The 14,785-nt window shown below is 32.4% G+C and overlaps 6 protein-coding genes across 6 annotated transcripts; all 6 read right to left on the bottom strand.

The window, feature by feature from the left end:
* Positions 1–1,760: 1,760 nt before the first annotated feature.
* Positions 1,761–4,934, bottom strand: Tsp_03703 (conserved hypothetical protein). The gene is made up of 4 exons (XM_003374459.1): positions 4,714–4,934; positions 3,723–3,809; positions 2,660–2,747; positions 1,761–1,844 (listed from the first exon to the last, which is right to left on the bottom strand). The coding sequence occupies exons 1-4, from the start codon at positions 4,932–4,934 to the stop codon at positions 1,761–1,763; spliced, it is 480 nt and encodes a 159-aa protein (XP_003374507.1).
* A 1-nt stretch (position 4,935) lies between these two features.
* Tsp_03704 (RNA2 polyprotein) lies at positions 4,936–5,247 on the bottom strand. The gene has a single exon (XM_003374460.1). It carries the CDS (start codon positions 5,245–5,247, stop codon positions 4,936–4,938), a length of 312 nt encoding a protein of 103 aa, XP_003374508.1.
* A 422-nt stretch (positions 5,248–5,669) lies between these two features.
* Tsp_03705 (conserved hypothetical protein) lies at positions 5,670–6,412 on the bottom strand. Its single transcript, XM_003374461.1, has 3 exons — positions 6,263–6,412; positions 5,998–6,125; positions 5,670–5,919 (listed from the first exon to the last, which is right to left on the bottom strand). Exons 1-3 carry the CDS (start codon positions 6,410–6,412, stop codon positions 5,670–5,672), a joined length of 528 nt encoding a protein of 175 aa, XP_003374509.1.
* A 1,402-nt stretch (positions 6,413–7,814) lies between these two features.
* Tsp_03706 (hypothetical protein) lies at positions 7,815–8,717 on the bottom strand. Its single transcript, XM_003374462.1, has 3 exons — positions 8,698–8,717; positions 8,166–8,280; positions 7,815–8,090 (listed from the first exon to the last, which is right to left on the bottom strand). The coding sequence occupies exons 1-3, from the start codon at positions 8,715–8,717 to the stop codon at positions 7,815–7,817; spliced, it is 411 nt and encodes a 136-aa protein (XP_003374510.1).
* Positions 8,718–12,900: 4,183 nt separating this feature from the next.
* Tsp_03707 (putative membrane protein) lies at positions 12,901–13,399 on the bottom strand. The gene is made up of 3 exons (XM_003374463.1): positions 13,234–13,399; positions 13,026–13,168; positions 12,901–12,939 (listed from the first exon to the last, which is right to left on the bottom strand). The coding sequence occupies exons 1-3, from the start codon at positions 13,397–13,399 to the stop codon at positions 12,901–12,903; spliced, it is 348 nt and encodes a 115-aa protein (XP_003374511.1).
* A 91-nt stretch (positions 13,400–13,490) lies between these two features.
* Tsp_03708 (conserved hypothetical protein) lies at positions 13,491–14,728 on the bottom strand. Its single transcript, XM_003374464.1, has 4 exons — positions 14,719–14,728; positions 14,531–14,631; positions 13,634–13,945; positions 13,491–13,547 (listed from the first exon to the last, which is right to left on the bottom strand). The coding sequence occupies exons 1-4, from the start codon at positions 14,726–14,728 to the stop codon at positions 13,491–13,493; spliced, it is 480 nt and encodes a 159-aa protein (XP_003374512.1).
* Between the last annotated feature and the right edge of the window lie 57 nt (positions 14,729–14,785).

Below are 14,785 nucleotides of genomic sequence, written 5' to 3' on the forward strand. Positions count from 1 at the left end.
CTGTGGCCAACAAGTGTCACATTTCCTAGCATTGGCTTATTCAGTTTCCCAGGCGAATGTATACCATATTTTCAAAGGAGAACAAGCTTTGACAGCTCAGTGCTGGAGGGATTTATGCTTTCCAACTACAAAGCACCAAAACTCTGCTATCTCTGTTGAATGTTCTTATTTTTCTGAATTAGTTCGAATGACTTTTCCAAATGCTGATCAATATTTGTCCTGGCAATTCCATATCCATTTGAGGTTTAGAAACGCTAACCAGCAAAGCAACTTCGCTAATCACTCTGCACAGCCACATATATTTTAAAAACATACATGGGCACCTTATCATCATCATTTTCATTATAATCATGATCATCATTATCATGAGATAATATTCTGATTTTTCATTTTTAACAACACAGTAGGTCAAATATAAATGTGAGTGCTAAATTGTTCCTAATTACTTTTCTCCCATATAATTGCTAATGTTGTTTTGAAATAAGGCACAATTGAAAATGAACAATATAAAATATATGCCAGAAAAAGGAAGACACGTAGATAAATAAAATATTCTTACCTAATAAGAATATGAGGTGATTTTGCTGTAGAAGATTTTTCAAGAAACTTTTGCTTCAATTCTTTCAAGAATCAAACGCTAACTAAAAAAAATAATAATAAAACAAATCAGATGAAAATTAAATTAAATTTGAAATAATAATTTCAATATTTCTTTTTTGATATTTAAAAATTCAACTGTACTTTAAAAAAAAAGAATATTATCAAGAATGAAAAGAAATAAACACATACACACATACACAGAGAGAGAGAGAGAAAGAGAGAGAGTACAGTACAATAGTGAAACGCGAATACATTGAACAGTTAGTGAAGATTGAACAAATGATTCAATTGAATTGGTTGATTTCATTTTATCTTGCTAAAATATTCGTTTGTTGTATATAGGCAAGCGTATTTGCGATTTGAAAGCAACAAACAACTTTGCTTATCATCAATGAACAGAAGTTCAATGAGATCTGTTCAGATTGTACAAATGTCACCGGTAACTTCAATATATAATGATGATATTCAATTTTGACAACCTGGACAAACATAATTGACGAAACAAACTTTATCAAACATCTATTCAACAGTCACACCGCACGCTTACCATTGCACAATTGCTGATAATCGGTTTCAAGCTGGCGGCTAGCTTTACCGCGCTTTTACAATAATTTATTAAACAACCACCAGCAATATTTGTTCACTGAGATTTGCTAATTCTAATGAATTAAAAAAAAGACAAAAAGTAACAAAAAAAAACACTTCTTTTATTATCATCCCCTTCTTCAAAAGCTGCATTCTTCTTCACATTCAAAAATAATTCAACTCTAGCTTAAATAAATACAAGACTAGTTTGAAATTTCAAAAGAAAGACTTATCCATTCTCATTCTTCGAAAACAAGTACAGTAAGGATTAAAAAAGAAATAAAAAACCAACGAACATACACGAATACACACACACACACACGAAAGGGACAGCGAGTGGAAGAGAAATATATTAGAATTGAACAAAAATTATAAAATTCATTCAAAGCACTTATAGCATCAATTCAATGGAACGCTAGTTTAATTTTCCAGCACAATTTGTTATGCTTTAAAAATAGAAATTGCAAAAACGAACTGTCAACAAATTTACAACCTCACCAGTGAAGCTTGTTTGTTTCGCTCGTATTGTGCTAACTGTTATTCATTTTCGATTGCTTTTCATAGGCTACTTATTTTTAGAGGCTTCGCCGAACAACACCTCGCTTTACACCCACAGAAACAATAAACTGGTCATTTTTGCACTCGGCTGAATTCACTGCCTTCAGTAAAATTAACAAATTTGGATATTTAATCAGGCGACATTAATCATCTCTGAGTTCAATGGTCGAAAATACAGTTGCTTCGATGAAATGAATACAAATATTAACAAAAGAATTGGAAAATACAATCAATGCACTCGCATAATAAACGAATCGCTGTGAAACAAGTAAAACAAAGATGAAATAATTTTTTTAATAAAAAAAATAACCTATATGTTTTAACTTTAACACCCAGCGCTTACGAATGTGAAAAGTATAAAATATGCGTGAATAATTTAAAACAATACTAATCCATTACTATGAAAAATGATAAATTGATCAAAGTTTGGAAAAAATAATCACATCAGCTTAAAATATGCATGGAAGGAAAGGATTGAAAACGGGCAGTTTAAAAATTTTTTTGTGAAATGTAATGCTATCAGAGTCGTCATCAAATCACTTCAGGGAATTATTGAAAATGCGTTTAAATTATTTTACTTTTTTTCTCTCATTCAATGAATCTCAGTAGCAAAAAATTCCAAAAATAAAAACAACCCAATTATAACAGGGCAATAAGCATCTAATTCTTATTTTTCTACTCAGATTTGTAACAGCAAGAATGATGTTTGATTGCTGTTCTATTTTTAGTTTAAACTTTGCGTAACCTGATAAAGCAATTTGAAAATATTTCATTCATTAAAAATGTGAACTGTCACAACTAAGAGAAGAAATTCAGTTTGTCAAGCAAGCGATCTGTGTTTCTTTTGATTAAATTTTGCAAACGAAACGGATTTGAATTTCATTAAGCTGAAATTTAACAAATCTCACTGGAATACCTGACGCAAATGTGCCTTCCTCAAGCAAGTATCCAGTTCAACCTTCCATCTACATCCTCCCTTATAGTCTTTCTCCCACCCCTCCCCACTATATATATATATACAGTGTTGAATACATATTTAATACACCTGCTATATAATTTGTAAAATTTTCATACATTTCACAATTATACTTTTTATTCAGAACAAAAAAGTTTCATACAAATTTCACGTCAAATACAGTAGTAACAAATGCCGGATTATTTAATAGAAATTCATATTGTTCATTTTTAATGTATTTATTTTGTTGATCAGACTAACGTTATATATATGTATAAGAAAACAACGCTCATCTGTTTACTGCCGAACTAAATAGATCTATTTATTCGTATTTGCAACAACAAAGATTATTTAAAATTTTATCATTTTAAATATTATTACAAAATAACAAAATTATTTTGTGTGTGTGTGACTAATTAAAAATATTTTCAACAAGTTCAAAATGGTTTTGTGTAATTTCTTTGAAAACAGATTCTCAGAATAAGCACTGCACCCACTTCAACAAAATCAATAAGCATGTTGGAAAATATTAAAAGAAGCAGCTAATAATCGATTGATTACAAATAGAAATTATTAAATAGGAGCTGAAGGCGTGTCCTGAAAATCCACGCTGCCCAGCATTTGACAAACAAATATTGAAAAAGTTGCATTTTAGTAGAATTTATTTTCACAAAATCATAACCAGATAAGTAACAATGATGCTTCAGGGCAAAGAAGACAAACGCAATCCAATCTCTGTGCACGAAACCCGTTCAAAAGCTAAACAACTGCCAAGATCTAATTTTCTACTCTTTGCCAACGTTTTGCATTATTGCATTTCACTTTTTGACTCTTTTCAAAACATCGTTCCTATTCTGAGCAATTAAATCCCATTGAAATAGATAAAAGTGGTATGCTATTTTATGAAATCTGAAAAAACATCTCTCATCTGTAGTTTCTGAAAAAGTCGAAAAAATACATTTTGAAAAATTATGCTCATCAAAAATTGAATCTCATTCTTACTCTAGCTGAAATGAATAACTACTTATTAATTTGAAAATTTTGCAAAATTGTCAAATTTGGACATAGTGCTTGCTTGCTTGATTCTTGCTCTACACAGTCGACCGACCGACTTCAATAGACTATGAACGAACAAGCGAAGCGGCCATTCGCATTTCAAAAACCAGCAAACACCTGTTTACCAAAACAAACCATTCTCGACCATTGTCCACAAAAATTCAGTTGTAAACAAATGCATTCATGAAATGTTTAAATTTTAATACCAACTCATTTCATACGACCCGGTTCAGTTAAGTAAGCACAGCAAACATATGCACTTGCATAAATAATCTCTAATGTCACAGACGACACAATACAAACAAACTGAATCTTTTGCCATAGAGAAAAATGGTATATCAAACTAATAACTCTTCTACTTTTTGTATTTTATCGCTTTCACTAAATCACTAAATCTGACAACAAAAATCTCATAAGGACAAGTGAGATGGATAAATTATTGCTCCAATATGAGGTTCTGATTGCTGCATTTAATTTCTTCTTCAGTCCTTATATTAATATTATTCTACTGAATGCCACGTTTCAAAATGATGCATGCTATATTGGAACAAAATGAACTGTACATAATAAATGACCATTTGACAGATTGAGCAGTTCAACAATAAGAAGAATATTCGTGTGATTCGTGTAATTTGAAATAGTGGAAAGCTAATAACATTGTAACTCAAAAAATAAGTTGAAAAAGTATTACCAGTTACTTTTTAAATCCAAGAAAAAGAAGAAATTAATAATCAGGTGAGAACGTGTATAATAATTAATCAATTAGAACAGCTAATTATTCAATAAAAAAGACCCAAAAAAGAAAAAACGAAGCAGATATTTTGTAAATAAACAATTATAAAAAATGCTTTCAAAAATGAAATAGATATGAAAATAATGAAATTAATGAATAAAACATCTTACCAAAAATATAAAAAAATGTTGTTTTTTCAATGCAAATGTCGTATTATTGTATTTACTGAGAGTAAGGGGAATTTTGCAATGCCAAGCTGAAGCGTGGTTTTCCAGTCAGAGCGGTGTTTGTTAGTGGATGTGGAGGCTGTGGTACCACCGATGTGAGCTTTTCTACGAAGCCGTGCGAAAGCTGAGAGGCATCGATTTTCCCGCTAAATAATAAAATGAAATCGCCATTGACAAGCGCGGGAAATAATCGACGATGACGACAACACAGCACGATCATTTCAGCAAAACGCGAACACAGATAGATAGATACATAGATATATAGATAGATAGACTAGCCGCCACGCCGCCTGGCCGCATAGCAAAAGCAATGGGAAAAGCAAAAGCAATGAGAAAAGCAAAAGCAATGATGATGATGATAGTGGTGGTGGTGGTGGTGGTAGTGGCAAAGTGAGATGAAGCCCTGGACAACGCCAACGGCCAAAAAGCTTGCTTGCCGAGAGGCGGCGTTTCGTCGGCCTTGATGAGAATCTGTTTTTGACGTAAACAACCGACGTGCCAGGCGCTCGACGTGCTCGCCGGACACTGGCCATTAGCAAATTTCGACTGGCCAGTCAAAGAAAAAATCAATAGCTGACCAGTTGTAATGCTTGTTTTCCAACACTAGTCAGTCTAGCATCGATTCCACTGCAAGGTCAGAAAACTGAAAAGCGCTCGCTCTTGCACCATAATAATAACCTCAATGACGAGGTCAACAAACATGACGACAACTAATTTTTTTTTAATTTATTTATTAATTTATCTATTTATTTTTGAGCATCCTGAAGCTTACAAACATCCCAAACATGACTCCTCTTTGACATACGCACATATATATATATATATGTTTGTGAGTGTGGGTGGTGGGTATGCATGTGGTGCATGTTTGTGTGTGTGTGTCCGTATGGATGTTTATATTGAAAGAGAAAAAAAATATGTACAAAAAAACATGCATACGTGTTTACAGTGCTAGCTTTTAACAAATAAGCATGGAAAGAGGTCGAAAAAGTTCAGCAACCGGTCGAGCGGCTTGTCCTGAAAATGACCGCAACGAAAAACAGACCGACTCGGCCAGCGGCCAACAAAATGAACAATGCTGAAAACGACATTGCCGGTACAAACAATAACCGGGCAGATTTAGCGCACGTCGACCAATATCACCACGTTCACAGTGGTGAGCACGCGTCAAATGACCGATGGCCGGACGCGCAATTATTTCCGACCACCTAAATAAAACCAAGATGGAAAAGCACGACCAAAATAAAATGACCACATTCTACAATTTCCCTCTCAACTCGCCAAACATCCTTCCTTCACTACATGCCTGCCTGCATGTGGAATAGGATTTGGAAAATTTGAAAGCAACCAGCCTAGCAGCCAAATAACAGCAGGCAGTATATTTTGAACAAAGCAACAACGAAACATTAGCTAGCTCAAAAATAATCACTCAGAAATGAAATGTAAAACGATCATCAATCAATTGGACAGTTCAGTTGGTAGCAAGCTTGCAATTTTGCATTTGCAATTGATTGACCAGTGTCCATTTGGTGCAATCTTTCAAAAATAAACCGAGCAAATTTTTTGGTTCATTTCAGAGCTATGCGCTTGGACAATCCAGAAAACGGCATCAATTTGTACCATTTTGCAATAATACAAATCGGGGCGCGTGATCGAAGAAGAACAAGAAAGAACGTGATGTGCAAAACTGAATTGAAACATGCTTGAAAATTTAGCCCACGATCTGAAAACTTAACATAAATAATAGCATGCAGTTGTGCCAACAAGTACTGGTCATTGGGATGGGTAATGTTGAAACTTTTTTCCAACTCTCTCATTCATCATCATCATCATAAACAATTCTAAAATATTAAAATTTCTACACGCTGTGTAAATTAATGCAGCACAATTCAAATACATCACACACACACACCCTTAAAAGAAATATTTCATATTAGTAGAAATATTTATTGAAAGAAATAAAATTTTGAAAAAACATTAACATCTGATTATGCAATGCATATATTTATTTATTTATTTATTTATGTATCAATAACCAAAGCCAAAATAATAATAATTCCAAATTATTATAATTGGTCAAGATTGTAACCTATTCTCAAAAATGTACATGCATCAATGTACATTATACAAGTACAATAGAAATACAATCAGTGCAACCTATAAAAGCACTCAACTGTTCCATGAAATTCATTCATTTAAAAATTAAATTCCATATTCACATTGTTAACATGAGGTATGCATTTTTTAAAACAAAATTAAAAAAAACATTTTTTCATAAATTAAAAATGAAATGTTTTTTAATAACTATATGTGTATATAAGCACTTGCTCTAAAGAATTGGAACAAGTAATTTATAATACAATTCATTTGCATGTGCAATGATAGATGCTTCCAAGTCAGAAATTTATGAAATAAATATGAAAAAGTTGCATTTTCCATTTTCAGTTAAGCTTAAATTTCACCCAATTGAACTAACTAGCCATTCAACTAGATGCGAACCGCAATTTGAATTGGTCAATTTCATTATCTTTTCCAATTACCAAAAAGTATGTGCCTAGGTCTCATTTATCACCACACATCAGAGTAGTACAAAATGTATTGCTTCATCATCTATATATTAATATGAGCCGTTGAATTCAATTTAATAATGAATATCGTAAATAAATAAATAAACATATATTATATACGTGTGTGTGTGTGTGTGTGTGTCTGAATTGAAATTGAATTTGAAATTGCAAAATATAAATATTTTTCACAAAACTATATTGTTTTCTCAGTTGCTTCTTGTAATAATAATACTAATTAAAATTTCGTATTTAAAAAAATAATTTTTTTATCTATTGCAATTTATAAAAAATAAAAGTAAAAAACAAATTTACATAAAGATCTGCGGGAATATGTTTCGTATGTTAAAAGTGAAACAGTAAGCAGTGTGTGCGTTCAGGTTACAAGTTGACGTACCGATTTTTGAATGGAATAACTTGAAGAAATTTGCATTGGGATAGAAAATGAGATATATAGAAATGAAAAATGAAAAAAAATTTCTTGCAAGTGTACTTTTGAGAAGAAAGGTGGAAGTGAAGTAAAAAAAGCATATTATTTATTATTTATGATTATTGCCAAGTTTTACGGAAACGAGTGGCCGAATTTCGTTGCTACCCAAAGTGTCGTCCACAAGGGTCACGGGCACCGGACAGTCACCCGATGACAGTTCAAAAGATACTGCTTTGCTGGTTTTCATCGACAACAAATACAAAACAGTGGACAGCTCAGACGGGCGTGTCCTTGGAGGGCGGTCGATTGTAGAGCGCTTATCGGCCGCAACCTTTTGGTAAACAACAACCGTCTGAACGCTGGCTGTCCAGCAGTGGACTGCTAGCTAAAAGCTAGAGTGGACTTTTCGCACGGCCGAGCCTGGCCGTGCCTGGCCGTTCGGCCCTCAAAATACACAAACATGTTTTTCACAATCCAGCCCCGCAAATGATGAAAAGCAACGCAAATGAACAAACACTGTTGCATCAGCATGGGTGGGTTCAAGAAAACGCAACTGCCAGCCGCGCCTGGCAAGCCTGACTAAACGATGGTCACCACAGATTATATATATATATATATATATATATATATATATATATATATATATAACTCGCTAAAACAACTGACCAGTTTTCACCTTACTCGTCAACAACAAAGATTTGCATGAAACTGGTTGTGCTTAGCACGCAGAAAACTCGTCATCCGTCATCATCACTTCTCCATTTCTCTCTTATTATATTATATTATTTCTCATTTCTATTCATATTCTTCTTATTTAAACTCTCTCTTTCTCTACCTCTCTACTTGATCAGTATAGCAAGCATATTTGCATCATCATCAACAACAACAACAACAACAACACATTCCAGAATATCACAATATGTAAAATAAAATAAAATAAAATATACAACACCTCCTTATATCAGATTTTAAGAAAACCTATTCTCACTTACAGTTCTCGTTCGTTAATCATTGCAAACTGAAATCACAGGCAAACAAAAATTGAACTATTATTCATTTTCATCAATATGAACCCCGTATCAAGATTCCATTTCAATTTTAATTATTAATTAATAGAATAAATTTTTTACTTACCACTTTATAATAAAAATGCATCATTGTAGACGAAAAAATTGTTGGTAGCTTCTTCTTCTTCTTCTTGTTATAAATTGCAGATGATGGATAGAGATACTCCTGTGTCACAGTTTCAACAGAATCATTGTCATCAAAAATATCGAAGCAATTGCTTTATTGGTGGCGGCACTGTTGCGAGATGATTGACATATGTTCGTTTTCTTAAAATATTTGAAATTTTTGCCGTTTTCTTATAAAATTAAACAAATTTATAACTAACCGTTTGACAGTTATTAATTATTTCTGATTAATTTCAAAAAGAAAATATATCAAACACAATTTCAGCAGAGAAACGTGACGCCAAATGACAATAACGATGGTGAAATCACTTTTACATTTTATCTAATGCATTTTACCGGAAACAATTAATTACAATCAACTTTCTGATTTTCGATTCCAAAAATTAATTGATCAACGCCCTTGTGATCATAAAATTTAAACATTTTCAGCAAATGAAAACTTAAAATCAACTTAAAAGAAATGCTTTTCTTTTCAAAATTATTATCTTTTGAATATTCATTCATACGGTTATATGTATCGAATTAATATGTATATTTTGTATAAAAAGTGCCAAATCAATTTAAAATAATTTTCAATTTTGTATAATTGATTTGCATAAAATTTTAGAAAAATTAGCACTTTCGAATGAGAAAGGAAAGATGGAAATAAATTCAATCTTCTATAGCTTACTGGTTATTATTTTTTTCGTTGTTTAACTCTGTCAAACACCTGCATTCAGGACGCGGCAGATGTGGTTGTGTATACTGCCTTTTTGCCAATATCCCTGTAGCCAGATGTAGCCTGCTATTGACCGTTGAACTCAGATGACCTGAAATAAATCATTTGGAGAAAGGTAAGATTTAAAGGACTTTAATTACAAAGGGATCAGCATGGCAAGGAAAGATAAAAAAATATATATATGTATGCATTAACATGTAATTAAGTGACCATTTTCTTAGCTTAGAAAATTTTATCGGAAATCGAAACAATTGCAATTAATAAACATGGATTTGAAAAAATGAAAAATTTGTTGGATACAAATTGAACAATATATTTCAGTATAATTTCAAGTTGTTGACGTAAACATTTTTACCACTTGGCATATAAACGCGAATCAAATGTAATCATAAAAAAATATTTGACTTTTTGAAATACGACATAGTTAATCAATACTTAAACTGATAATCATAATTATAATCTGTCAATTGTTAACCATTTCTAAATTTTACCATATACAAAATATACAATAAATACATCTGTATAAATACACTGAATAAAATGAAACGAAAAATATCGCTGTATTGCATTAAATATTGCGTGATAATTTCATTTTCAAAGAAATAAAATTACAAAATTAACCCTATTGAACAGAATATTTGAATGAACAGAATTTGAAGAATAGATCTTCATGGGTGATGAACATAACAATAATGTTAAATTGAAAACAATTATTTCGAATCCCAAAATTCATTAAAAGTAATATCAGTCAAAAATCATTACAAATATCTATTAATTCGTTTTCAATTTTATAATTTATTATACAAAAAGTGCTTTATGAAACCATTCGATTCGACAACTCATTCCATAAATATATCAAGACGTAACAATACAATCAAGTAAAACTTTTATATGCTGTAGATTACTTATTGATTTTCACGACATTTTATCATACTGTAGCTTATGTATTTTTTTTATGTATGTATTTTTTCAACAAGTAATATTTTTCTCCTGAATTATTTAAGTAAGTCTTTTCACATGTTTAATTTAAAATGATGAGGAATAAATAAAAATTTACAATTCTAATTATTCCAAATAATTGATTGTTTAATTTGAAAAGTTAACAATTTGACTTGGCAGTTCTATATACTTATTATTCAGCTATTCATATTTCAATAAACGTAGTGTTGAATATTTATTATCTAAAGTAAATATTGTGGGAAATGGATATGGTTGAAGTGAGAAATGAATGGAATGCGAATGCCAGTTTTTGTACATATAATTCAGTTACGTTTTCTTTTTTCATATCTTTATGTTTTAACTGTTATTTAAATGTTCTCAGTTATTTTTTGACATTTATTTGTAGTGAAATAATTCACGTTATTACATTATACAAATGAAAACATGTTCATTGCAGCTTAGTTATGTTTCTGTTACATGTCTGTTATTTGAATTTAAACAGTCAAGCAATTTTATATCATGATAAGGTATTAATGACGAATTAATTGTAATAACTTTAAATTTTCTTATTATTTATTTTTTAGATTATATTCGTTGTTAAGTCTGTTAAATGCTAAGTTAAATTTAGAATTGCATCAGATAATGTTTACTTGTTTTTTTGAGTTATACCATGTTTGTTTGCATTGCTCATGACAAATATTTAGATTTACATTAAATTACATCTCAGAAATATAATAAAGGCAATTTTCCCGTACACACTTCTGACTGTAAGGTGCATTGTTGAAGAATTTTTAAACCAATGTTTGTAAGACTTTTCTTCATTATTTTGTCATTCATGTTTTTCAGTATTAAAATTAAAAAAATTTTCAGTTAACTGCGTGAGTTTGAATGTAAGAGGTTTCGAATAAGATTATCAAGAACAAATTATTCTTACTGTAAATATTGCTAAATGTTTTCATTGAACAGTGCGTTTTGAAGTAAATATTTTAATATTTACAGCTTGTTAATGAAATTAATTGAGAATGATTAACATCTTCGAATATAAAGTGTGGGGCTATTATGCGGTATCATAATTTGGCAGTGTATTACATTTCTCAACATGGGTTGGATTTTGTCATAAAAAGTATCTCTTGGCTGTTCTGATATTTCACGGAGTGTACAATATTGTTTCATAGAACGTGGGAAATTTGATTCAAATGCCGGCTGGTGTCAGTTGGGGGCAATATGCAAAGACAGTGACCGTATTTTTCCTGTCTAGTATTCTTGGTTCATCGTTGGTCAGCGCATACTATCGTCCATTAGATGTCTGTTTCATTTTTATTAAAATACTGATTGTTTTATTATATTACACTCGTCTGTTTTATTTAGAATTTATATGACCGATTGCTTTTTGGAAAGCTAGAGATTTTAGAAGAAATTCTTGCCAAAGAACAACAGCATTCTTAAAACGATGGCATCCGATACAGCTTTCAAACGTATTTTTAAGCAATTCAAGTCGTCTTCCGGTTCAGATGCCATCCAAAAAGCGATAGATCCTTCTACAGAATCTGGCTCTGCTTGCTTTAAACCGTTTCAGCTAATTCCACTTCCAGAAGGCTTGGCTGCCAATCACTTAGCCGAGGTCGGATTGCATGCAGACCTGGGCTTTTGGAAAGCTGCCGAATTGTCCTCAAAGCCGGGCTTGATTCTGATTCGTAACGCCTTCACCAGTCTTGGTCAGTATTTCTGGGTTCAGACATGCATGAAGAGCTTCCCAACACTTCCGCACCGATCCAACTTGGGCGGTGCCAGCGTATTAGGCAAAGTCGGCACAGAGCTGGCGAACAATGCAGAACTTTGCGCTCGGTTGCGTTGGATCACGTTCGGCTATCATCACGATTGGGATTCAAAAGTCTACTCGAATCAGGAACGTTCACTAATTCCTCGAGAACTGGCTCAGCTCAGTCGAATCATAGCCGGTAGGGTTGGCTATGCAGATTATGAACCTGAAGCGACTATTATCAATTATTACAACGCCAAGACAACCATGTCCGGTCATGTCGACACTTCGGAAAGGAATCTCGATGCACCATTGATTTCAGTCAGTTTAGGTCAAACGGCAATCTTTTTAATTGGCACATCGAAACCATCTGATCCGCCCGAAGCCTTGGTACTTCGTAGTGGTGATATAGTTGTGATGAGTGGACCTTCGCGTGTTGCATTTCACGCTTTGCCTAGGGTAATATGCAATGTACGTTATTCGAAACGCGCTTTTCAAGAAGAACAACAACAACAACAAGACGCCACATTTGAACTTGTTGAAGAAATTGATCCACTGATTGTTGGTTACATGAATGCTCATAGAATCAATTTGAATATTCGTCAAGTCGATTGATTGAACAACACTTTGAAAATTCATAATTAAAAAAATTTATTCGAACTTATTTAAATCTTTCATTTTCTGAAACCATTTCACAGGGGATGTTCAAACCCATTCTGGTACAGCATACGGATCGATGTCAAGCATGCGACTAGGCATGCCAAAACCGTAAAGAAGTAAAGCATCCACTATTCTCGGGGGGTAGAATTTTTCCATTCCTGCTGGACTTGATAGCTGCAGAAACTGTGTGTCAACTTGAAATTGACAACATTTTATATATTAATTTTTTTAATGATACAATCACAGACCACTTGCTTACCTAAGATGTACTTGCTTGCTGGTAATGGAATGGGAAAGGAAGTTGTAAAATAAATGTTCAACTGGACATAAAGTAATAAAACAATCGTGCAATATTTCATTGTCGATGTATCTTCAGCAGCCACTGACTTCTGTTCAAATAAGTAAGCTAGGTAGACAGAAAACATTTACAGTACGCGTTATGTATTATTTATTACTAAAACAGGCAAATGAAAATGAAATTGATGAAATGTCATCAACGATTCATTTCACTATCCGTTACGAAGGAAGTACTGTAATATATGGACAAGTTTGTTTGCGAAAATAACCAGTAAACTGATTAAAAGATAAATAAATGTATAAGAAATTCCACAAAGCATTTTTATTATTTCATGAGAATTGTTTCTAAGAAACAGTCAAACTTCTGCACGCCCGATGCTTCTTCGTTCAAAGTGGTCGCTGCATTTAATGTTCATCTCAATAATGATCACCATACTTGTTGAGTCGTACAGATGTGCAGGTGTGCTGATTTTGTTGTGCTGTTTTACTTCAAGAAAGTTATTCAATTGATGAATATGCTTTTCTTTCCAGTGTTGAAGCGCGAACGTCGTCAATTTTGGGATCCGTTTAACATGGGCTGGGGCATGTACAACGGTTTTGGAGGCTTCGGAATGTATGACATGTACGGAGGCTATGGTGGGCTTGGTTATGGATTTCCAATGTGGTAGATTTGCCTTCACGTTCCGCTATTTATAAAAGCAGGCAAACTGTGGCGGTGAAAAATGACCTGATATCGAGCTGAGTGTGATATATGCTTTCAAAATGAGTAATTTTCCCTGATTAAATTATCATAATTGGCATATGGACAATTGGTATATTCGGTAATTTAGAACAATAAAACATAAAATCAAAGTGAGCTGAACTTTTGCCTATTTTGCGTTGCATTACAAAGAAAAGAGGGAAGATGCTATCAAAAAATTGAGTATCAGAAATTCAAAATTAGAATAATGCAAAAACTATAACTAATTCAATAAATAAAAAACGTAAGCTTATTGAAATTTCATAAATTGAATAACAAATCCTTTGGGAAATAAATAATGCAAATTCAAAAAGTGGAATAAATTTTCTCAGTTTCCCGCAACTCGACAACGTCGAACTAAATTAAACAACCAAGTGCCACTGTTTATAATGCATTACAATACGAATTTCAATAACTTAAAAGCAAAAAAAATTTTTTTAAAGGTTAAAAATGAGCTAATTCAAATGTATATCTACTAAATGATCATTCTCAGTATAATAAAAAAAAATTTCATGCATACCATTTTGTTTCTATGTAATACGAGCTGATTTGTGAAAGCTGAGGCAATCGATCGACTATGTTCCAAAAAGAATTCTTCTCCTCTTCTAGCTCTTTCTCTTGCTTAAAAAAAATTTCTCCTATGATACTTCACATTGTTTGAGTGCATCGTTGATTAAAATGCAAAACAGTAAGGAAAAGAGAATATACGAACATACATATTTATGCATACATAATACAAACAAATAGAGATAAGAAGAAACGTTAAATTCAAGAA

This window comes from Trichinella spiralis (assembly GCF_000181795.1).
Source record: "Trichinella spiralis strain ISS 195 chromosome Unknown Scfld5, whole genome shotgun sequence".
Classification (NCBI taxonomy): domain Eukaryota; kingdom Metazoa; phylum Nematoda; class Enoplea; order Trichinellida; family Trichinellidae; genus Trichinella; species Trichinella spiralis.